Consider the following 23,584-nt stretch of genomic DNA (forward strand, 5'->3'; position numbering starts at 1 on the left):
CTCGCCCCGCCTTTCTCCCGCCCTCTCTCCCTCTCGCGCCAGTGGTGAGACCCCCCCCCACCGGCCTACCAGTCTAGGGATGTTGGTTGCCAAGGTCGGCCTCCTTCGCCTCAGGCTACTTGTTTGGGAGCTGGATCCTACAGGAACACCACAGCCTAACTAGAGCTGCCTAGATTCCCAGGAAAAGGCGATGAAAGATGAACAGTTGGCTTGAAAAGCCTCTGGGTAGTGTAGGAATCCAGTTCTTCCAGCTATCGCTTTGGATATTACAGATGGAAAATTGCCAACATCAACTGGGACTTGCTGCCAGGAAGTGAGCCTTGAGCGTCTGCGTACAATAGAAGGATCTTTCACATCTTTTGACCAAACCCTTTCTAAATTTGGAGCGATAACACTTTGGAGGTAGTGAAAGAAATGTCATTTTTACGGTTAAGAAAAAAAAATCACCCTTTATTGACTGAAATAACATTGACAGTACATTTCCCATTTCACGTGGGAAATTTTAGAATGACCGGTGTGTGTGTATGTGAGTGTTTGCATGGTGCAACATATGCATGTATATATTTTCTCAATAGATAATGTACATATGTGTATATATACACATATAGAATTCTGTGTATATACTATATATAATGTATATACATGTGTGTATGTATATATAATTTCTGTATATGTAATATATATTGTATTTGTAATATATATGTAATGTATATGTATATATAAAATTCTGAGTGGGGCATGGGTCACTCACACCTGTAATCCTAGCCTCTCAGAAGGCTGAAATCCTAATGATTTCACTTTGAAGGCAGGCTGGGAAGAAAAGTCCTCAAGACTTTATTTTCAATTAACCAGCAAAAAGCAGGGCTGTAGGTATGGCTCAATTAGTAGAGCATAAGGTCCTGAATTCAAATTCTGATACTTTTTTTTAGCTGGTTCTGAGGCTTAAACTCAGGGCCTAGGCATTGTCCCTGAGCATTTGTGCTATACCATTTGAGTCACAGTTCTACCACTTGAATCACAGCTCCACTTCTGGCTTTTTGGTGGTTAACTGGAGATAAGACTCCTCAAAGACTCTCAAAGACTCCTACCTTGGCTTGCTTGGCTCCTCAGATCTCAGCCTCCTGAGTGGTTAGTATCTCAGATGTGAGTCACTGATGCCCACTATGTCCTGTCACTTTTTGATTAATTATAAACCCAAAACTTTAAGTAAATTATTTTCCTTATTAAAAAAACCTACTTAGGTTCAGTATGATATTAACATAATTAACAGAATGATTTTCATTAATATGAAATCTAAATTACTTTTCAGCAGCAATTTAAGCACACTCAAAAACTTCAATTCTCACTTGATCAACGATTATGGAAAAAAATTATTGTAAAATAGAAAAACCATTAATACTTCTTCGAAGACCTTTACCTCCAAAACTCCCTAAACTGTCTACATATAAGAAGAAAATCACTAGAGGTATGTGTGTTAATCAGATGTTTGCATTAACCTTTGTGTATTTCAATAGAAATTCATTGACTTGTGCAGCTCAGAATCACTAAGGACATTCACTAATCATAACTGACAAATGTGTGTTGTAAAATGATAACATTTGGTTGTCAATTCTATAAGTACAATACACTCCAAACAAGTCCAGTTCTACAAGTACAGTCTTTATTTGTGTGCTTGGTAATGTAGATTTTCCTCATTGATAAAATTTATTTGTAACTCTAAATCAGCACTTATAGCTCTTTCCAAGTAATGGGTGGCCATGTATAGCTAAGAAAGATATGAATCATTCAACACAATACTCCCTTCTGAGAAGAACTGGGAAACCTATGGCTTTTTGTTTCACTCTGTGAACAAGTGTCCCTTTTCTCTGGTATGTTTAATGCCATGTTTCTTCAACTTTGTGCTTTTTGTTGGTATTTGCACTGTTTAAAATGACCCTTTGCAGCTGGGTGGGTGCCAGTGCCTGTAATCCAGATGCTCAGGAGGCTGAGGTCTGAGGATCATAGTTTGAAACCAGCCCGTCCAAACAAATCTGAAAGACTCTTATCCCCAATTAACCGGCAAAAAAAAAAAATCTCAGAAGTGGAGGTATAGCTCAAGTGATAAGAATGGTAATCTTAAGCAACAAAGCCAAGCAAGTGCAAGAGGCTCTGAGTTCAAGCTCTAATACTGTACACGTGCACGTGCTCCACCTCTCCACCCCTACACACTCGCACACAATGGCCATAAGCATAGTGCTGCAATGCTATCCAATACTTCTGCATAGAATGAGTCTGTACTTTTCAAAGATTAGATTCCATAAAAAGGATTCCATTGGGAGAATAGCCCTGCTTATACCTTGATTGTAGCTCAATGATACTGATTGTAGACTTCTGGATTCCAGACAGTGAGAGAACAAATTTCTGTTGTTTTAAGCCACCCAGTTTGTGGAAATTTTTTTTTACAGCAGCCATAAGAAACTACTATGGATTTGTGTGTTCGCTTCAGCAGCACATATACTAAAATTGGAACGATAAGGAGAAGATTAGCATGGCCCCTGCAGAAGGATGACACGCAAATTAGTGAAGTGTTCCATATTTTTTAGACACGTGAAGAAATGCTCAACCTCCCTAGCCATAAAAGAAATGTAAATCAAAACAACATTGAGATACCACCTCACCCCAGTTAGAATGGCTATACTCAAGAACTCTAATAACAACAGATGCTGGAGGGGATGTGGACAGAAGGGAACCTTACTGCATTGTTGGTGGGAGTGTAAACTTGTTCAACCACTTTGGAAAGTAGTATGGAGGTTCCTCAAAAGACTCCACATAGAGCTCCCCTATGACCCAGCAATCCCACTTTTGGGCATTTACCCACCCAAATAATCACAAACAAGACCATACTAAAGCTACCAGCACAACTATGTTTATTGCAGCATTATTTACCAAAGCTAAGATAGGGAACCAACCTAGACGCCCATCAGTAGCTGAATGGATCAAGAAAATGTGGTATATATACACAATGGAATTCTATGCCTCCATCAGGAAGAATGACATCGCCCCATTTGTTAGGAAATAGAAAGACTTGGAAAAAATTATATTAAGTGAAGTAAGCCAGGCCCAAAGAAACATAGGTCCCATGGTTTCCCTTATTTGCAATAACTAGTATGTTTCTGAGACAAGCAGAAACGGTCAGATCACTTGATGTTAGGCGAAATGAACCCCAAGATAAGGACTCAAATGTTTTTTTCTTTTTTGCTATTGTTTCTAACATATTTATAAGATATTTCTTTGTTGCTTTGTATGTCCTTCCCCACGGCATAACCCCTGTTTTCACTTTATTTGATGTTGGTATAATTTGGGGAGGGGAAAGAAAAAAACAAATTGTTTAAATAGGGATACAGGTGGACCCATTGCAACAATGAGATGTATAAAACGTTATGTCAAAGAAGGAACTTTACAACTTTGGCAGGGGGGAGTGAGATGGAAAGGGATGGGAAGGGGAAACAAAGGAAGAGGCAACAATGCTTGATAAGAAATGTACTCTTTACCTTGCCCATGTAATTGTAACCCCTCTCCATGGTATTTTCATAATTAAAAAAAAGAAACTGTTATAGATTTGTGTGTGTGTGTGTGTGTGTGTGTGTGTGTGTGTGTGTGTATGTGTGTACTCAGAAGATATATCTCTACAAGGGAAATCAGAACAGAAATCACTGATGAATGTGGTTTGGGCATGGTAAGTTTGAGACATTAGGGCTTCTGGATTGAGATTTTAAAATTTAATTAGTGAAGCCAGATGCTGGTGGCTCATGTCTGTAATCCTAGCTACTCAGAAAGCTAAGATCCGAGGCTCATGGTTTGGAACCAGTTCAGACAGGAAAGTTCTGTGAGACTTTTATCTCCAGTTAACCAACAAAAGGCTAGTAGTGGAGCTGTGACTCAAGTGGTAAAGCACTAGCTTTAAGCAAAAAAGTTCAGGGACAGCACCTAGGCCCTAAGTTCAAGTTGCAGGACTGACACCAAAAAAAAAATATTACTGTATATGGCAAATAAGACTGAGGTCCTAGGAGTATTGTGGTAAATTAGGAAAGAAAAAGATTTACTTAGAAAGGAGGGATGAGTCACCAGAATGGAAGGAAAGGAAAAATGATAGCCTGTTATCATGGAAAAAAAGAGTAGATTAAAATACCAAATGCTCAGATATCATTCTTGTACATAAAGTACGTTAACCATATCCCTCCTGCATCATCCTTTCCAGTTATACCTCCAACTATATCCTCAATAGGACCTATTTGACATTCCTGTCATTGTTTCCTAAAGGGTACGTACATTGTTTACAAAGACCTCACCTTGGTGTTTCATACCTGCACATGTAGTATTTTAATCAGATTAACCCTTCACTTACTCTCTTTCCTTTATCCCCCAACACTTATCATTCAACAGCTTGCAGTGACTTGCATTTTGTTACTTTTGTTCATAGATACAGTGCACTTCAATGTGATTCACCAAACTCTAACATTCCCTGAAGATTGGTTTGGGGATGGGAAGGGATGAGTCTGATTAAGGTATATTGTATGTACATGTGAACATATCATATGAAAACCTTCTTGTACAACGAATTGATGCAAATACAGATGAGTGAAAAATTCAACTTCTAATAAAATGTATCCATTTTAAAAACATAAAAGGCAACTACTGGTTTATATCTATGTGTGGATATATATTAAATATATATATATCACATGCTAAAAAGGAGGTCATAAAGAAAAATTATAATACATATCCACTGAGTGTAGCCACAAGACATCAGTAGTAACTGTAATAATAGTTTTGATATTAGAAATAGAAAACTGCAGGTCTCACTTATTTGAAAAGTAAATGTGAGTAGACTTGTAGTGTCAGTGTTAAAATATAAAGTGGTCATCTCCATCCTCAAATGAATCAAAAAAGCAAACAAGCAATCAATGATCTTTTCTATGTTAGAGAATTCTACTTCTAAATATGGGGGGTGGGAGAGAGGCAGGAAACACAAGTTATCCTTCAACCCTGGTTCCTTTACAAGAAAGAATTTAGAGGCAGAATGAATTCAAACATGAGAGCTCCAGCCTTTTCTTAAAGATTGAACACAGGGGCTGGGAAGGTGGCTCAGTGGTAGAGCACTTGCCTTGCATGCTCAAGGCCCTGGGTTCAATTCCTCAGCACCACATAAGCAAAAAGAAAAAAGCCGGAAGTGGTGCTGTGGCTCAAGTGGTAGAGCGCTAGCCTTGAGCTGAAGAGCTGAGGGACAGCGCCCAGGCCCAGAGTTCAGGCCCCACGACTGGACCCAAAAAAAAAAAAAAAAAAAAGATTGAACACAGTACAGGATGTGCTCAGATGGGGTACCATGCAGGTGGGAAGAGAGATGCATTATCCAATCTTTAGCAGAGCATGTATAGGTTTTGTGTCCTTGATATTACAATCTATACTGGATTTCTTTGTACTGACCACATGGCCTGTGATTCTCTGCTTTGCTTCTTCTCATATAGCACTTATTCTAAAAGGTATTATAGCCTTTACTGTGCTTTGTGACTTCAGACATAAGGAAGTTAAACCAAAAGGGTATAATCATTCACTTGTATTCTTGAAGAAATGCATTGAAAGTTGCTAGAGATACATATACATCTGCTTTCTTTTCAAGGTCCCTTGCCTGAATGAAACGGCAATTATCGGTGCTATTTCTTTGTGTAAAGTCTGAGGGTAAGAAGAAATGTGGCACAGTGTGGAAAGACTTACTTAAATATTTTTGCTTCTTCACTTATTTTTCCTTTCTGTATTTCACAGGAAAAACTATCATCCCAAAGCCTATAAAGGTAGGATCAAAATGGAAACTAGTTCCTTTGAAGCAGAAGAAAACTGAACCATTAACGGGTAGGACATTTAAATGTTAATTTTGATGATTTGCTAGAGGTTGAGTGCAGACCTCCTTGAGATTTAGAAGTTTCTGGTAACTCTACAGTGCCATGGTTTTTCCTTTTGGAACCCACCAAGTTCTTTGAGAAGAGTGGAGACATTTGTCCTCTAGGAAGAAGGGTAAGGTGTTCATTTAAATAGTCCCAGGAGCAAGTCACCAGTGGCTCACACCTGTAATCCTAGCTACTTAGGAGGCTGTGACCTGAGGATCGCAGTTTGAAGCCACCCCAGGCAGGAAAGTCCAAGAAAATTTTATCTCCAATTAACCACCAGAAAACTGGAAGTGGTGCTGTGTCTCAAAGTGGTAGATCACTAGTCTTGCATGTAGAAGCTCAGAGATAGTGCCCAGGCTCTGAGTTCAAGCCCCATGACCAGTAAAATAAAATAAATCATCCCAGAGCATTCTCCACAACAAAGACATGTCCTTTAAGAGAAGTTAGGTCACCAGAACCCCATATAATTTAAAGGAAGGGAAAATTTAGCCAAGTCTAGCCCCTTTAGCTTTCGTATGCAGGGAAGGTGAGGAGAGGGAGACTAAAACAATTTCTGACCCATAGAGAAGAGGTTCAGGCCCACTCAAAAACCAAGGTTTAATGATATCTCAGAATACTTCCCACACTGTTTCACCTTATGCTAGATCAATAGCATTATAGCATAATAATAGTGGATTGCAATTGAGGGAGCTATAAGATACATACTCTACTCATTAAAGACTTCATAGGGAAACTCACAGACAACAAAAAAGAAAAGATGAGGGAGGGGGGAACAATGTTCGACAAGAAATGTGCTCATTACCTTATTTACATAACTGTAACCCCTCTGTACATCACCTTTACAATAAAGTAAAATAAAATTTGTAAAAAAGACCAAAAAAAAAGGATAAAGGAAACCGAAGCTACGCATGCAATTATCTACCCTTCTGTAACTTACATATCAAGTTTAGCTTTCAATTAAAAATTACTCTAGCTAAGTATAACTATGCCACAGGTCTGTGAAGCTTATGTAATCACTTAATCTCGATAAAAATATTGGGAGAAAAAATTACAATGTGTGTTTGCTTATGTATTTACTTATTATGTGTTTATCTATTTATTTTTGTATTAGGGCTTGAACTCAGGGCCTGAGTATAATGCTCAAAGTTGGTATTCTACCACTTGAACAACAGCTCTCCTTCTGGCTTTTGGTTGGTTAATTAGATATTAAAGTCCCATGGACTTTTCTACCCAGGCTTCTTTGAATTGGGATCCTCAAGTCTCAGCCTCCTGAGTAGCTATGTTATAGATGTGAGCCACCAGTACTTGGCTACAAAACATGGGGGGGGGGGGGCGGGAATAAATCTAAACAGACGGAGCTAACATCAAAACCATGTTCAGGAATAACACAGACCTTGAAATTGATTAGGTAGAAAACTGAAAATAACTATGATTAATATGTTAAAAATGAATATCTTGCCTTCTCATTTCAATAAAGGTCATCCATGTATTGCGCTCAGCTGAGACAATAGAAAAATGTCATGTAACGTTCTGCCTCATGGGAAAGAAAAGGCACATCTGGTAGACTGAGATACATAAGAATCTGGGCTCAGTGGATTTCTAGATGTAAAAGAGAAAAGACTTACTGTTTAGCCCAACTAAATGTGTGGCATTTTATAGCCAGTATCAGAATGTTCTCAAACTTCATCCAAGTCATCTTGCTAGAGTTTGAATGACAAATGTTTATAATCTTTCCTTATATCCTATATTTCTCCATCGGCTCTGTTCTTCCCAGAGCATCTCTCCACTCTTTCTAAATCTAATATGATTTGGCCTTAGCACTTTTTCTATTGTTCAAACTTTATCCCCATCACTTAACCAAAGCTGTGGCAGCTGAGCAAGCATAAACATATTTCAGATGGTGAGAGATCTGTAAATGGGTAAAGAAAAATTATAAAAGCTAAGACAGTCCTAGTTTTATGCCTGACATACTGATAAATGGAATGTAAATTTTCTTCCTCTCTCTCTCCTTTCAGCCAAGACTAGTAAAACTAAGCTACTCAATGTACCAGTTACTGAAGATAAAATCATTCCAAAAGGAATAGGTAGAACTAGGCGTCTTGAAGTTTCAGAAAAACATCCACAATTACAAGTCAGTGTCTGTAATATCTGTCTTGATCTTCAGATACCAGGAAGACGGACTATGATCCCCAAATCTGTTACCCGTACCTATTGGCACTTACCAGAAACTGCTCCTCCTCCCATATTTTTCCCACGATGTCAGTCAGCTTCTAAGCGAGTTTTTGGGGAAAAGTTGAAAAAACAACTCAAGAAGAAGATTCCGGTTGGTCAAATAAGAGACTCTTCAGATATTCCCTCAAAGTTTTCCCAACCTTTCAGTGGTCGTTACTTGGTTATCACTACCCGGTTAAAGGAAAGTTCTCCTCAGCTTGAAATTTTGCCAAAGATTACAGACTCTGAGCTTCCTTCTACTCTGAAAGTGTCAACTGAAGTATTAGTAAGCTCTGCATCCAGCAGTGTATCTATTAAACCAGAGAAGACTGTATCTTGGAAAGCTGATGTTAAGCAAATCGTCAATAAAGTGGTACTAGGCGATGTTAAGCAAATCGTCAATAAAGTGGTACTAGGCTCAGCTAAGTTTGTAGGAATGAAAAGCTTACCAATACCAGTGATCCCAAGAAAACCTCAAAGACAATCTGAAATAGGTAAATATGATAGAACATGGTCTGTAATAACAAGGGTCAATTAGAGCAAAGTGGGGAGAAATAAATGTAAGCAAATGGGACCCTTCCTCGGGGTTTTAAGGGTGAAAAGGTAAAATCACCTTTTGCATATATATTTAACACCTGGGACAGTGGGCTGTAACAAGAATCCTGATCTTGTTGATCTACCCAGGACAAACTGGGGACTCCAACCATGGGGTAATGATGAGAGCCAAAAGGATCGCTGAATCAAAGGGTCAAAACAACTGACATGAAGGAAAAAATGTGCATGAACAGGAATGAGAAGGTTATCAGATGAACTCCATAAGTAAAGGCCTTCATGGATTCATTTCCATGGATCATCCCAATTCACTAAATAATGAGCAATTACAACGAAGTTCTAATACCCTCAAATGAATTTTAACAACTCCAAAGCTTGTCTCCCCCCCCCCCCCCATTTTTTTTCTTCTAGAGGCTCTCGTAGAAAGTGGGAAGGCAGAGACTGTCCAAAAATCAACACAGGAAGGTAACTTCTAGATTTATATCATTCTTTTAGAAACTATAAAATTCGTTCTCTGCATAAATATTGGTAATTTTGTGTATAGATTGTTTGTGTAATTCAGTGTGTCTCAATGTCACTTTCAGTTTCTTAAGCCAATTACTGATCAATTAACTTTTGGAAAAAAATATTATTAGTATGTAATTGTTCAGAGCAGTCACAATTCCATGAGTCAGTTTATGAGCACATTGCTTCTTGGTCAGTGTCACTCCTTCCTTCATTCTCCCTCCTTTTCCTCCTTCCATCCCTTCCCATGAGTTAGGAATTAATTTTTCTGTGTGTGTGTGTGTGTGTGTCTATGTGTGTGTGTGTGTGTCTGTGTCGTCTGTGTCTGTATCTGTGTGTGTCTCTATGTCTATGTGTGTCTCTGTGTGGTCCTGGGGCTTGAACTAAGGGCCTAGGCAGTGACCCCGAGGTTAATTGCTCAAGGCTACCACTTGAGTCACAGCTCCACTTTTAGCTTTTTTGATATTGGAGATCAGAGTCTAATGGACTTTCTTGCCTGGGCTAGCAGAGATCTTCATATCTCAGACTCCTGAGTAACTAGGATTACATGTGTGAGCCACAGGTGCCTGGCTAACTTTGGACTGTGAACCAGATATTATAGTGATGTTAGGGATGCCAAAGCTGACATATGATTATTTTTGTTTGTATATTTTATGGTGCTGGGAATGGAACCCAGGGAGACCTGTGCTGAGGAGGCAATGTGCACTGCCACTTAACTATACATTGAGCCTGTAAAAGTTGATGCATTTTTTAATCTGAATGTGGCAGATAGACATGAATTAATGAGAGTTAACTACTAATTCCAGACACTGTCATAGGGCTTTAACCTTAGTTTTTTTTTTAGCATAAATTGAAAAAAAAAAAAAAAAAGACTACATCATCCCAGGCTTTGCATTCGTCTCTACCAACACTATCACAAAAATAGTAGGTAGCAAAAAATTTGTAATAACCAGGCACCCAAAGACAAAAACAAAATAAATGAAAACTAGCAGGAAATAATACCCACAGGAGTGTTAGGTATTAGAATTACAGACACAAATTTTAAGATAGCCCTAAAACTTCTCGCTCTATACATGATTGATAGCTTCTACTGGATTTGCCTTCTTGCCAAATAAACTATTAAAGCTGCCAAAATGTACATGAAATCAATGTTGAAGGCACTGGAAAGTAACCAATGCAGGCATGGATTTAGTGACTAAATACTTGAAGGAAGGGAAGCTCATGCCAGAGTTACACCTTGACCTTAGCTCTTTGCTTATTGGCGTTTGTGCTGTGGGAGAAGAGAATCCAAGCAGAATGTGTCCATGTCAGGGGGCAGAGGAGATGGCTCTTAGCTTCAAAGCTGAAAGGATCAGTAGAACATAGGGAACAAAGTTTAGGACAAGAGAGGACTGAAAGGAAGTAAATTTGGAAATCTGTTTACAAATTCCCTCAAGGGTACCAGATAATTTCTAAGCTGGGAATTGGGAAACAGGACGCTGAGACTTACTGCAGAGGGAAAATCAGCAAAGAAACTAAAGAATCACATAAATTTTTCTAGTTACATCAAAAGATGGATAATAGAGCTCAAATTCTGCCAAACTGTTAAGTGCCCTGGTGAACACATGGAGCTCTGATCAGAAAACCTATACCTAAAAATAGGCCCATCCTAACAAAGCTCAACACTAGGCATGAAAATAATCAGTGCTACTCTTGACTAAGAAAAAGAGGGGTGGGCAGGGGAGAGTATTATCCATACTCCTTAAAATTGTTCCTTTATAAATGTTATCTCAGCATTAAGTTTTAAAAAATATCACAATAGGGCTGGGAAGGTGGCTCAGTGGTAGAGCACTTGCCTTGCATGCCTGAGGCCCTGGGTTCGATTCCTCAGCACCACATAAGCAAAAAGAAAAAAGCCGGAAGTGGCACTGTGGCTCAAGTGGTAGAGCGCTAGCCTTGAGCTGAAGAGCTGAGGGACAGCGCCCAGGCCCAGAGTTCAGGCCCCATGACCGGACCCCCCCCCAAAAAAAATCACAATACATCAGAGACAGAGGTCTGGAAATCAAAAATTCAAAGCCAGCCTAGGCTATAGAGCAAGAGCTTGTTTCAAAAAGAAAAAGAACACAAAAGTGAGAGGAAGAAAGAGAGATAGAGAAAAAGTAAAGAGGAAAGGAAGAAGGAAGGAAGGAAGGAAGGAAGGGAGGGAGGGAGGGAGGGAGGGAGGGAGACAGTCATGGATGCAGAGAGGGAGGGAAGAAGGAAGGAAGGAAGGAAGGAAGGAAGGAAGGAAGGAAGGAAGGAAGGAAGGAAGGAAGGAAGGAAGGAAGGAAGGAAGGAAGGAAGGAAGGAAGGAAGGAAGGAAGGAAGGAAGGAAGGAAGGAAGGAAGGAAGGAAGGAAGGAAGGAAGGAAGGAAGGAAGGAAGGAAGGAAGGAAGGAAGGAAGGAAGGAAGGAAGGGAAGAAGCACCCTACAAAACAAATTGTCTGAAAACTAGTGGAAAGAAAAGATCAGAAACAGCCCCTAGTTGGAGTTTCTGACAGGGTTTTAAAAGTCACTGTGAGTATTGTGCTCAAGAGAATAAAGAATAGGTTGGAGAGATTCACTGAAATTCTGGAATTTGGGGTTTAAAAATTAAACTCAAAATTCTAAGGCAGAAAAAGAACATAACAAATGAATCTTTGAGTAACAGTAGTTAGCAGGAGGTAATACTCCATCTGTAGGACTTTCTGACCCCCACCTGCCCTCCCTGTCATTCAGCCAGTCTGTGACATGGATTAATTTTGGGGTCTCCTTCACCTTATGAGATTAGACAATATGTATAGCCTAATCATATTTTTTTTGTCTTTGAGTTTTTGAGGGTTCACTCCTTGGAAGATTCAAAGCAAGTGAAACAGATACTTCAGAGACCTATGAAGAATTTCTATTGATTTCTTCTTTCCCACTCAAAAGGCAGCTAGGGTGGGTGAGCACACAGCTCATTCCCTCTGCCATCCTTCTTGCTGCATTCCCTCTCCCAAGAACAAGTCTCTTTATATCACACCATACACCTTTCTTTATTCTGCAGTTAATTTTTATATCTATTGATCTGAAAGGGGTCCGGTGTGTTTTCAGAGTTCAAAGGTGAACTTTTTGATGTTGTAGTGATGCTAAGATGCGTTTCTTTCTCTCATTGAAGCAAATGACCTGCAAATCTCAAAACATATTGGAGATCTCAAAATACATTCTGGCAAGTAATACAGCAAGAACGGATGCACATTTATAAACTGATTACTGTACATAAAATCTCCAACTATTTTTTCAGCCAATACCTGGTGTATGCTTACACAGTCCATATTTTAATGGAAGGCAAAGCCCACCACGTCATGACAAAGTGCATTTGGATACAGTCTTTTTATTTCCCTCAGTTCTTCAGCTCAAAACAAATGCTCAAACACTTGAGCCACAGTGCCACTTCTGGTTTTCTGGTGGCTTATTGGAGATAAAAGTCTCACAGACTTTCCTGCCCGGGCTGGCTTCAAACCTCGCTCCTCAGATCTCAGCCTCCTGAGTAGCTAGGATTACAGGTGTGAGCCCCCAGTGCCCAGCATCCCTGAGCTTTTTTTTCAAGGCTAGTTCTCTACTAATTGAGCCACAGCTCCACTTCCAGCTTTTTGGTAGTTAATTGGAGATAAGAGTCTTACAGACTCCCCAACCAAGGCTGGCTTTAAACCATGATCCTCAGATCTTAGCCTCCTGAGTAACTAGGATTACAGGTGTGAGCTACCAGCTAGATAGTCTTTTCTTGGCTAATTCCTGAGCTGTTTGGTTTTTTTTTTTTCCTTTCCTTTTCTATGTGGAATCTCCAAACTGAGAGAAGAGTTAAATTGCACAGGGTATTTGGATCAAGATGATGTTAGGAGGGAAATGGAGCTGTCTCTTGGGAGGTGATATCTGAGCTATGCGGTTTCCTTTATATTTTATGTTCTCTTTTGCTTTGTTTATTTAGGATTGATTAGAACCACTGGAACCATCAGAACCATAAAGCCAGATAGCCATGTTTTACGTGGTGAAGGTTTTAAGTCAGTTGCAGCCACACGCTATGAAACTATCATGGCCATTGTTGAACTGGCAATCGTGACCTGCCAAGTACATGGAAGAAATGCACTTAATCTCAAGGTTTGCTACAGCTTTTGAACATCAGTCTCCTGCTGCACTAACAAGTACTTTTTGAGTATCCTATTGTAGGTTAGTTTCCATGGTATTGATGGAGTCTTTCCTAATTCAATAGATTCCCCCAAGAACATAGTAAAATTGCATCTCTAAATCTGTCTGTAATCATTTGTTTTTAGTCTCACCAGCTATATTATCAAAAGATAATTACAGTCCTTTTTTTTTCATTACCCAACCTGGTATGGACAGTGGGTTTCCAACTTATTATTATACTTTTAAGTTATCAAAAATCTTTGGAACTCATGCCAAATCTACTGCTAGGCTAGATTTGTACAAGCATGGAGAATAACAATAATAGGAATTAAAGTCTATTAAATATTAATTATATTCTATATGAACACTAAAACTCACTGCTCTGCAAAGTATATATTAGAATCTTTACTTACCTATGAAAACCCGGGGGGGCTGGGAAGGTGGCTCAGTGGTAGAGCGCTTGCCTTGCATGCATGAGGCCCTGGGTTCGATTCCTCAGCACCACATAAGCAAAAAGAAAAAAGCCGAAAGTGGTGCTGTGGCTCAAGTGGTAGAGCGCTAGCCTTGAGCTGAAGAGCTGAGGGACAGTGCCCAGGCCCAGAGTTCAGGCCCCACAACCGGACCCCCACCCCCAAAAAAAGAAATAAAACGCTGAAGCTTAGTGAAACTATATTTCATGAGACTACCCAGTAAGCAGGTAGAAGAGGTTGGATTTGGACCCAGAATTCTTTGTCCTCCAATCTGTGTGTTTAGCAGGCACTAGTGGCTCATGACTGTAATCCTAGCTACTTAGGAGGTAGAACTGAGGTTCACAGTTCAAAGCTAGACCAGGCAGAAAAGTCTATGAGACTCTTACTTCCAATTAATCACCAAAAACCCAAAGTGGAGCTGTGGCTCAAGTGGTAGAGCACTAGCCTTGAGCAAAATAGCTCAGGGCTTGAGTTCAGGCCTCGGGACCCAAACACCACACACACACACACACACACACACACACACACACACACACACACACAATCTGTATGTCTAATTGAAATAAGAAAAACAGCAGAGACCATTTTGAAAATGCCACCCATTAGACAGTGACATGTGCAGTTTTCAATATGGAAAGACTCTTCTCCATCAGTCAAATCTCTAAGAATTGTTTCTTTTGCCCTGTAGTTTGTAACCTGGGAGGGAGCTTAGCATCAGCGTAGCAACATTGATTGTGAGGTCACTTAGCACATTAAGTTTTCATTTTGTTTATTCTCTGAAAAACAGTATAATCTTTCTTTTAAAAATTTTATTGGTCTACATTACATAGTAAGAGGTTTCATCATAACATTTCCATATGTGCACAAAATGATCATACTTACCCTCTGTGTTACGCTTTCTTTTCCCTCCCCATCCCCCACCCCTTCTTTTTTTTTTTTTTTTTGCATTGTCTAAGAGCCACCTTTTTATTTCAGGATTTTGCTTCAGTTTCTCCTACTTTTTAACAAGTAGTAGCCAGACACCAGTGACATCTCCTTTTCTATGTGTGTTGCTTTTCTGTTTTCCATGCATTTCAGCTGTTCTGTCCCCATCTCATGATTCCTGATACTCTTCTTCTCTTTGTCTTTGAATTTTTACCTCTCTTCTCTCTTACAGTTTGTCCTTTCTTCTTTTTCTCTCTGACCCTCCTCAAATCTCATGCAAGAACCTTCTAATCTGTGATTATTTCCCTCCCTCCCTCCCTCCCTCCCTCCCTTCCTTCTTTTCTTCCTCCCTCCCTCCCTCCCTTCCTTCTTTTCTTCCTTCCTTCCTTCTTTCCTTCCTTCCTTCCTTCCTTCCTTCCTTCCTTCCTTCCTTCCTTCCTTCCTTCCTTTCTTCTTCTCTTCAGAGAGTGTCTCTTTGTAGCCCAGGCTGACCTTTGCCAGCCTCTTGAATGCTGATATGAGCCACGATACCCAGCTACATGGCATTTTCTGAAGGCAGACATGGCACTATGTGTGAAGGGCCAGAAGTAGTTTACAAATGAATAATTTGGGCATTATGCCAAATACAGCAGAACACACATTCATCTCTTCCAAGAACTCAGCTTCCCACCACTCATATGTAGCACTTCTATTTTCAGTGGAAACTGGAGTTTTCATGATTTCAACTCTCAAGGTTTCAATAGGATTTTAATCTTTCAGGATTGTAATTTGGAGGATTTGATATTGTGGCTTTCAGAATTATGATCAACACCACCAACAAAACTAATAATTTCAGCATGTTTACCATGTTTAAGGTTTGGGCCACAGAAAAATAAGATGTGCTTTGTAAACCACCAGAGGAAACTGAGACTATAATTCAATATAAAATCACATTAAACAGAAAATACAGGCAAAAGACTTTTAACAATTTACTGAAACAAATTACCCTTTTAAATTTGAAAAGATGCTCTCTCTCAGTCAGGATAAGCGCAACACAATTTAAAAGTACCTGGAAGCTCTAGCATGATAACATAATCCTGTAATGCCAGAATTTTAAAGATGGAGCCATTAAGATAAATTTGAAGCCAGCTTCCACTGTATAGCAAGATCCTTCTTCAAAAACCAACAACTAAGTAAAACTAACACTACACAGAGTTACAATTTCTCCATGAACTTAGGAAAGTTTGATTGTATATCTTATTGCTGAGGTGGTCTGTCATACTGTTGTTAGATATTCCAAAATGCTGCAATCCTGTGGGCAGATTTTATATTAATCATTAATTCTTACCCTTTGTCACTTTCCTTTAGGGATTTTCTCTCCGGTATTGTCCAGACCTCTCACCAATTGCTTTACAATTGGTATATCTTAACCTAGCATTTAATGATCTCACCCAATTTCCTCATGAAGTGAGTCCATTTTATTATTGTTTGTATATTGATATAATTTATTATTGTGAATAATTGTAACAAAACTAGACAGTTTAAACGCTCCAAAATTATTTTAAAGTAAACACATTTTGGGTTGCTTCCGAAAAAGGCTCACTGTAGAAAAGTACAGATTTTTTTCTTAGGAAGACTCAGCACTATGATCCTCAAAGACTGGGTGAAAGTCAGGTTCTCAAATACATTCTCATAATTGTGTCACTTATAACAAGTAACTTCTTCTTCTGAATAAAACCTAAAGTACCTCTATCCATGTGCTAATCATGAGCTACAGCAACCAAGTTAATAACCAGACTTGTGTGCCAGTACTGGGGTTTGAACTCAGGGCCTGGCTGCTGTCCCAGAGATTTTTCACTCAAGGATGACATTGAGCCACATCTCCAACTTCTGTCTTTTGAGTGGATAATTGAAGATTAAAAATCTCATGGGCTTTCCTCCCCAGACTGGCTTCGAACCTCAATCCTCAGAGCTCATCTTCCTGAATTAGTGAGGATTACAGGTGGGAGTCACCAGGACCCAGTTACCAGTTAACAGTAACAAGATTTAATTACCATAAGGAAGGGTTCGACTTCTGCTTAATAAATTGAATGAAAAATCATCAGATACTGTGTCACTTCAAATAAATGAAACACTAAGAGTAATTAGGGGCAGATTCTGTTTTCAGTGGTTTGGGTAAATGTTTTACTAGTTGCTGGATACTTGGTTGTTCATAAATTGACTTTCAGAATATTGACTTTTATTGAATTGAATTTTGGCAAATTGCCATTCTTCCTGTTTCAAATACCTAATATTGGAAACCTTTTTTATCACAGCAGACAAAATGCCTATTTTGTGGAACTTGTGCTGTAGTGGGGTGAGAGCACTGGTGTACGTACACCAGCATTGTGTGCCCTGTGGTGGTGAAAGCCAGGAAGAAAAGTAATGCAAGAGGACGCGACAGAAGTAGTAATGCTGTAGGGGTTTCTTTTCACTAGGAAGAATTACCCTGTTCTTTTTCTAATACAAAAAATAAAAACAGTTTTTACTAATTTTTTTTTCCAGTCCTGGGACTTGAACTCAGGGCCTAAGCACTGTCCCTGAGCTTGTTTAGCTCAAGGCTAGCACTCTATCACTTGAGCCACAGCACCACTTCTGGCTGTTTCTGTGTATGTGGTACTGAGGAATCAAACTAAGGGCTTCATGCATGGTAGGCAAGCACTCTACCACTAAGCCACATTCCCAGCCCCAGTTTTTACTAATTTGACTAGACAAAATTCTACTAATTTGACTAGACGAGAATTCCCAGGGAATATAAAGATCTTAGTTCTCCAAGTTCATTTCTATCTTACACACAAATTATCTGCCCAAAAATATTCTATCCAGCTGTGTATTGGTGTCTCACACCCATAATCCTAGTTACTCAGAAGGCTAAGATCTGAAGATGGCAATTCAAAGCCAGCCTGGGCAGAAAAGTCCATGAGACTCTTATCTCCAATTAACTACCAAAACCAAACAAACAAAAACAGAAGTAGGACTGTGGATCACAGTGGTAGAACCTTAAGCAAAAGAGCTCAGGAACCACTCCCAGGTCCTGAGTTCAAGCCCCACAACTGACAAAAATACATTCTATCCAATTAAAAAATCAGGTAGAAGTATAAGGGGGCTAAAATCAGGTAGAAGTATAAGGGGGCTATTAAGATGTAAGATATAAAGTGCTTTTTTAAAAAATACTAGGACTTGAATTCAAGGTCATACTTGCTTGGGTGATGCCTTACTGCTTGAGCCACTCCTTCCGCCTGGATTTTTGCTGGTTACTTGAAAATGAAATCTCAAAGATGCTTCTTCTTCAAGCTAGCTTTGACCCTTAATCTTTCAGATTTAACCCTCTCAAGTAGCCAGGATTACAGACAGAGCTGAACTACTAGCACCTGTAAAAAGGTGCTAGTAGTTCTTCTCATTCTTCAATAGGCTAATTATTTTCAGTTAGCATAGGGTGAAGGCAGTGAATACAACCCCATGGTTGGGGTAGGTGGGAAAGCTGCAGTTAATACAGGTTTCATAAAAAGTTCCAAATATTGGAATTAGGTAGAGCACAGAGTAGAATAGTTTAGGGTGGGAGAGGGTTGAAGCAGAAATATTAAATGAAAAGACTGTTAGTAGAAGAAAAGTTCAACCCTAATCAGGAAGATTAATTCTATGCACCTTTCTGGTGAATACCTCTTCCCTCATTTTCATCTGATGGCCTTTCATATTTAGAAAAGGCCTCTTCTTGATCAAAGGTATATGCATACCATAGTTGCAGTATCTCACTGGGTCTACTAGAGCTAGCTGTTAGTTATAAAAAACTGACTGAAAGAATCTATTAAGGGCTATGACATGAGCCAATAAATATTTCAATAGTGAATTTACTGTATTTATTCAGAATTTATACGGGTTTTAATGCTGTATTATCTCATCCATGTTTGTTTCTCTTTTATGTCCCCCAGATACTTTCTCTTAAAAATTTACAAGTACTGATACTGAGAAATAATCCTATCAAAGAAATTCCTTCTGAAATTTACCACCTTAAGTACCTTAGAGTATTTGCCATTGGATTCAATTTGATTTATGATCTTCCAAGTGGGTAAGGTTGATTGTCTGGGAGTATAAACACAGAAAATAAAGAGCTTGCACTTTCGTTAAGAATCAGTTTCCCTTTTGAAAGTAGCTGGAAGCTTTTTGGTTATTCATTAATTCTTACTCTGTTAAAATTTGCTGATTTGTTTCTTATTCTGGTATTCAAAATTATTCTACCAGCTAAACAGTTGGTAGACAATATGGGTCTATGAATGAACATGCAGACATCTCTTGTGAAAGGAATGAATGCAAATCATCTAAAGTGATTCAGGTGAATTGCCCCAGTATCTTTGTGTGTGTGTGTGTGTGTGTGTGTGTGCGCGCTTGCACGCGTGTGCATGTGCATGTGTGCCTGTTCTGGGGCTTGAATCAGGGCTGAGTTGCTATCTGTGTGTGTGTGTGTGTGTGTGTGTGTGTGTGTGTGCATGTGCATGTGTGCCTGTTCTGGGGCTTGAATCAGGGCCCAGTTGCTGTCCCTGAGCTTTTTGTGTTCAAGGCTCGTGCTCTATCACCTGAACCACAGTTCTACTTCATCATTTTTAGTGATTAATTGGAGGTAAGAGTCTCATGGACTTTCCTGTGTGGGCTGGCTTCAAACCATGACCCTCAAATCTAAGCCTTAGCTAAGTTTAGCTAAAGTTGGATGCTATGAATTTATAGTGACATGAATTTGTATTCCCATGTGATGTTCTCAATAGCTCTCTCTTTTTATGAGAGGAAGAAGGTAGCTACTGGATTGTCCATAGCAACCTTATTTACTCTGAAATAGTCTGAAAAAAAAGTCAGCAATTCAGTCGTGCAACAACAGGGTAACGGAAAACCCACGACTTCTGTTCTTAATAGACAAAAGGTGGCCTCCATCTAAATGTTCATTAAGAGATGAATGTATAAGCAAAATTATACACACATACATTCTCACAAAGAATGAAATGCTGGCCCATGCTACAACAAGGATAATTCTTCAGAGCATTATGTTATGTGGAATAAATCAGAGAGAAAAGAACAAATATGGCATGACTCCACCTATATGAGATCCCTAAGAGCAGGCAGATCCATTGAGACAGAAATTGAAGCTGAGTTTGTAAGAGGAGAAGGTAGAGAAAGAGGATGTGGTGGGGGCTGGGAAGGTGGCTCAGTGGTAGAGCGCTTGCCTTGCATGCCTGAGGCCCTGGGTTCGATTCCTCAGCACCACATAAGCAAAAAGAAAAAAGCCGTAAGTGGCGCTGTGGCTCAAGTGGTAGAGTGCTAGCCTTGAGCTGAAGAGCTGAGGGACAGTGCCCAGGCCCAGAGTTCAGGCCCCATGACCAGACCCCCCCCCCCCAAAAAAAAAAGAGGATGTGGTTTTACCCCACGCTGGCCTTGTTTGACGGATATGCAATTTAGTTTTGGAAGTGTATAATGCTGATTTGGTACAATACTGAATTTTCAGGAGAAGCAGAAGGTAGAGTAGGAAAGGTCTCTGGACAAGTCTCAGGTCCCATTGAGTGAATGCCTCCACTTTCAGCTTTTTACTGAAAATTGGACGTAAGAGTCTTGAGAATTTGGCTTCCTGAACTGGAAAAGACTAAATGACTTATTTATCAGAATGTGATTATTTCTTACCTTCTCAACCTAGGAAGCTATGTAATGCACCCAAGGGGAAAAAATCTGTTTTTAAAAAAATCAAATAGGGTTTTGTTGCACTCTAAACATCTCACACCAGTTTGAATGGATAGATAACTCATAATTAGGAACTTACATGAAAGTTATATCACCTATAATGAAAAGGAGTCTATATAAATTACAAGATCTTACAAAAGGATACTTTACACCACTACTTATTTCATTGTTTTACTCAGTAATGAAAGTACATACTCATTTTAACGATTGATTTTTCTGTTTATTTAAGGTTATTTTCCCTTCCCAGTCTTGAGGAACTTGATGTTTCCTACAATGAATTTACTGCCATTCCAAATGAAATCCAGAAACTCAGGTATTTTTTTGGAAGTGGCTAGTTCCCAGTTTTATCCCTTGAAGAATAATTGGTAAAGATGGTGCTAAGAACACTGAGTTATTTATTTAATGACCATAAAATATATGAGGCATGTAAAGTTTATGCAAAATCTGAATGATTAATGTACAGAACTTTATAAGGATCGGAGTCCCTATAATTTTTAACAAGGTGTAAAACATAACCTATTGTACCTTGGAATAAGATAAAACTTCCTTGACTTTATTAAGCTTAAATGAATAAGTATGTATTGATATTTGACTTAGCTATTAGAACATTTTTCTGTGTATCATTATACTGTGATATATGATATAGTATTCCTGTGTTTGGAGATACTTCTTTTTCTATAGTGACACAGTTGGCAAACATCTCTGGACACATGTTTCAACTGTATTACTCACACAGTTTGTGTTTATTTGCATAGTAATGTTGGCTAGGTTAACTTTCTCTTGATTCTAAAGAAATACTGAAATACATGTTTTGTTGCTACCAAGTTTAATGTCAATTGTAAAGGATGCCAGGTCAAAATTTTAGTTCAGTATTTTACATTGCATCAGCATCTTTTTAACACTATGGTTTTCTTTATGTGCAGCTCACTTGACAAACTGAATGTAGATGGGAATGAGTTGACTGCTTTCCCGTCTGGAATTCTGGACCTTAACCTGACAAAACTCCAATATGAGAATACATACACTCATCCTGCTTTTTGGGAACAGAATTCCAGAAATAGTCCCCTAAGACTTACTGATATCTGTGCTTTTTATATTCTCAGAAATAACCTCTGTATGTTTCATGATGAAATTTCAGCAGAAGTTCAAAGTTTACTTGAAAGGTATGTCAATTCTAAAGTGCCTTTCACCAAAGTATACATTTGAGTACCTAAAATACTGCTCAAGCTGGGCATTGGTTGCTCACATCTATAATCCTAGCTACTTAGGAGATTGATCATGGTTCAAATACAGACTCTTGGCTCCAATTAATCACCAAATAGCCACAAGTGATGCTGTGGCTCAAGTGATAGAGCACTTGATAAAAAGAAAAAAAGGTCAGGGGGTTGTAACAAAGCCTTACAGACAGGTACAAACAGTAAATCCTCTTTTGCAACCCAGAACTCATTGCTGAATATGAGATTTTGGTTCATGTAAGAAGGAATACGATTCTAACAACAGATGGCAATGTGAGGGTTTGTTAACTTACACAGGTTGCTCTGAGAATAACGTTGGTATAAAAAAGCAAAAGAAAGAAGGAAGGAAGGAAGGAAGGGAAGGAAGGAAGAAAGAAAGAGAAAGATGGAAGGAAGGAAGGAAAGGAAGGAAAAGAAGGAAAGGAAGGAAGGAAGGAAGAAAGAAAGAAAGATGGAAGGAAGGAAGGAAAGGAAGGAAGGAAGGAAGGAAGGAAGGAAGGAAGGAAGGAAGGAAGGAAGGAAGGAAGGAAGGAAGGAAGGAAGGAAAGGAAGGAAGGAAGGAAGGAAGGAAAGGAAGGAAGAAGGAAAGAAAGAAGTCAGGGACAATATCCAGGCCCTAAGTTCAAGCCTCCCTCTCCACCTCCACAAACACACACAATAGATGGCAAGTTTTGCTGTCGTGAAGGACTAAGGCTTTAACCTCTGTATACTGATAGTCCACCCAAATAGATCTCTATTTCCTTCAGATAGTATGAAGCTATTTTTACTTACATATTCACCAACAGTGTCCAAACTATTTAAAAATATTTGTTGTTGGGCATCTGTGGCTCAAGCCCGTAATCCTAGCTATTCAGGAGGCTGAGATCTGAGGATCAAAGTTCAAAGCCAGCCAGGGCAGGAAAGTCTGGGAGACTTATCTCCAATTAGCCATCAAAAAGCCCTAAGTAGGGGGTATGGCTCAAGTGCTAGAGCACTAACCTTGAACAAAAAAGCTCAGGGACAGAGTCCAGACCCCTAGTTCATGCATCAGGATTAGCACAAAAAGAGAGAAAGGTGTTTGTTGTATGCCTAAGAAGGGTGATTTACCAGGAATATACAAATGATCAATATTGACTTTATAAAAGACAGGTGTTACAGTTTGTGTCTTCAAGGCTCTCTCCCCCACCCCCACCCCAGGGTGGTGCTATGGGGGAAGAGGTAAAACCTTTAAGAGGTAGGGCCTCGTGAGAGATTACTGGGACACAGGACCTTGAAGAGAATGGTGGATATAAAGATCTTCCCATTTCTCTTTTGCTTCTTTGTCATGAGGTGAGAAGCTTTCCTCAGCCACTGGCTCCCACAACAAAGTTCTGCCTCCACCAGGCCCAAAGCAATGGGATCAATGCCACAGGTTTTTATCTTATTGGCTGTTTCTTCATTTCAGCACATCCACGTGTGACTGGTGTCAAGGCCCCAGATTTGGAGGTTTTCACATCATCCGATCCACTGATATTTTTGGAACCGCACAGCTTCCTATTTTGTTTCTGGTCTGTTCTACTTCCTGCCTTGAGAAAATGAGGGAAACTAATTTTATTTACACACGTCTTACAAATAAAATAATAACTCTAAATGTGGACTGGACAGATGAAGAAGAATACAGTTGATACATACTATGTTTAAAAGCCAATAATAGCTACACATGAGCAATTCATGTCTTGGAGTAACAGGTTCTGAATGGAAGACACCAGGGTCTCCTTATATAGTGCTCTTTGTTATCCTAGCTCCTTCTGCAAATTTGTAATGATTAGGAAAGTGTTATAGAATAATTACTCATGAAAAATCAGCACAGGCCTTTGGATTTCCGTGGAGATCTGGAAGATTTCTTTTAGAC

The 23,584-nt window shown here is 39.3% G+C and overlaps 1 protein-coding gene, 1 non-coding gene and 1 pseudogene across 2 annotated transcripts; all 3 read left to right on the forward strand.

Moving 5' to 3' along the window:
• The first annotated feature begins 1,359 nt into the window (after positions 1-1,359).
• On the forward strand, positions 1,360-23,357 carry Lrrc63 (leucine rich repeat containing 63). The gene is made up of 9 exons (XM_042685484.1): positions 1,360-1,465; positions 5,800-5,886; positions 7,937-8,626; positions 13,153-13,322; positions 16,091-16,189; positions 18,691-18,827; positions 20,709-20,792; positions 21,403-21,642; positions 23,138-23,357. The coding sequence occupies exons 1-9, from the start codon at positions 1,360-1,362 to the stop codon at positions 23,355-23,357; spliced, it is 1,833 nt and encodes a 610-aa protein (XP_042541418.1).
• LOC122112937 lies at positions 2,473-2,579 on the forward strand. The gene has a single exon (XR_006148315.1). It is a non-coding gene; the product is annotated as a U6 spliceosomal RNA (small nuclear RNA).
• On the forward strand, positions 21,832-21,966 carry LOC122112979 (annotated as a pseudogene).
• Positions 23,358-23,584: the final 227 nt, after the last annotated feature.

The sequence above is a fragment of the Dipodomys spectabilis genome, unplaced genomic scaffold (assembly GCF_019054845.1).
Source record: "Dipodomys spectabilis isolate Male_0828 unplaced genomic scaffold, ASM1905484v1 ptg000095l, whole genome shotgun sequence".
Classification (NCBI taxonomy): domain Eukaryota; kingdom Metazoa; phylum Chordata; class Mammalia; order Rodentia; family Heteromyidae; genus Dipodomys; species Dipodomys spectabilis.

What these genes read in the sequence shown, in the direction of transcription:
- Lrrc63 (XM_042685484.1), top strand. Translation starts at nt 1,360, where the DNA reads ATGGAAAAAAATTATTGTAAAATAGAAAAACCATTAATACTTCTTCGA. An exon ending in ATTTATGATCTTCCAAGTGG is followed by an intron (nt 18,828 to 20,708) that starts GTAAGGTTGATT and finishes TGTTTATTTAAG; the next exon opens with GTTATTTTCCCTTCCCAGTC. An exon ending in AATGAAATCCAGAAACTCAG is followed by an intron (nt 20,793 to 21,402) that starts GTATTTTTTTGG and finishes CTTTATGTGCAG; the next exon opens with CTCACTTGACAAACTGAATG.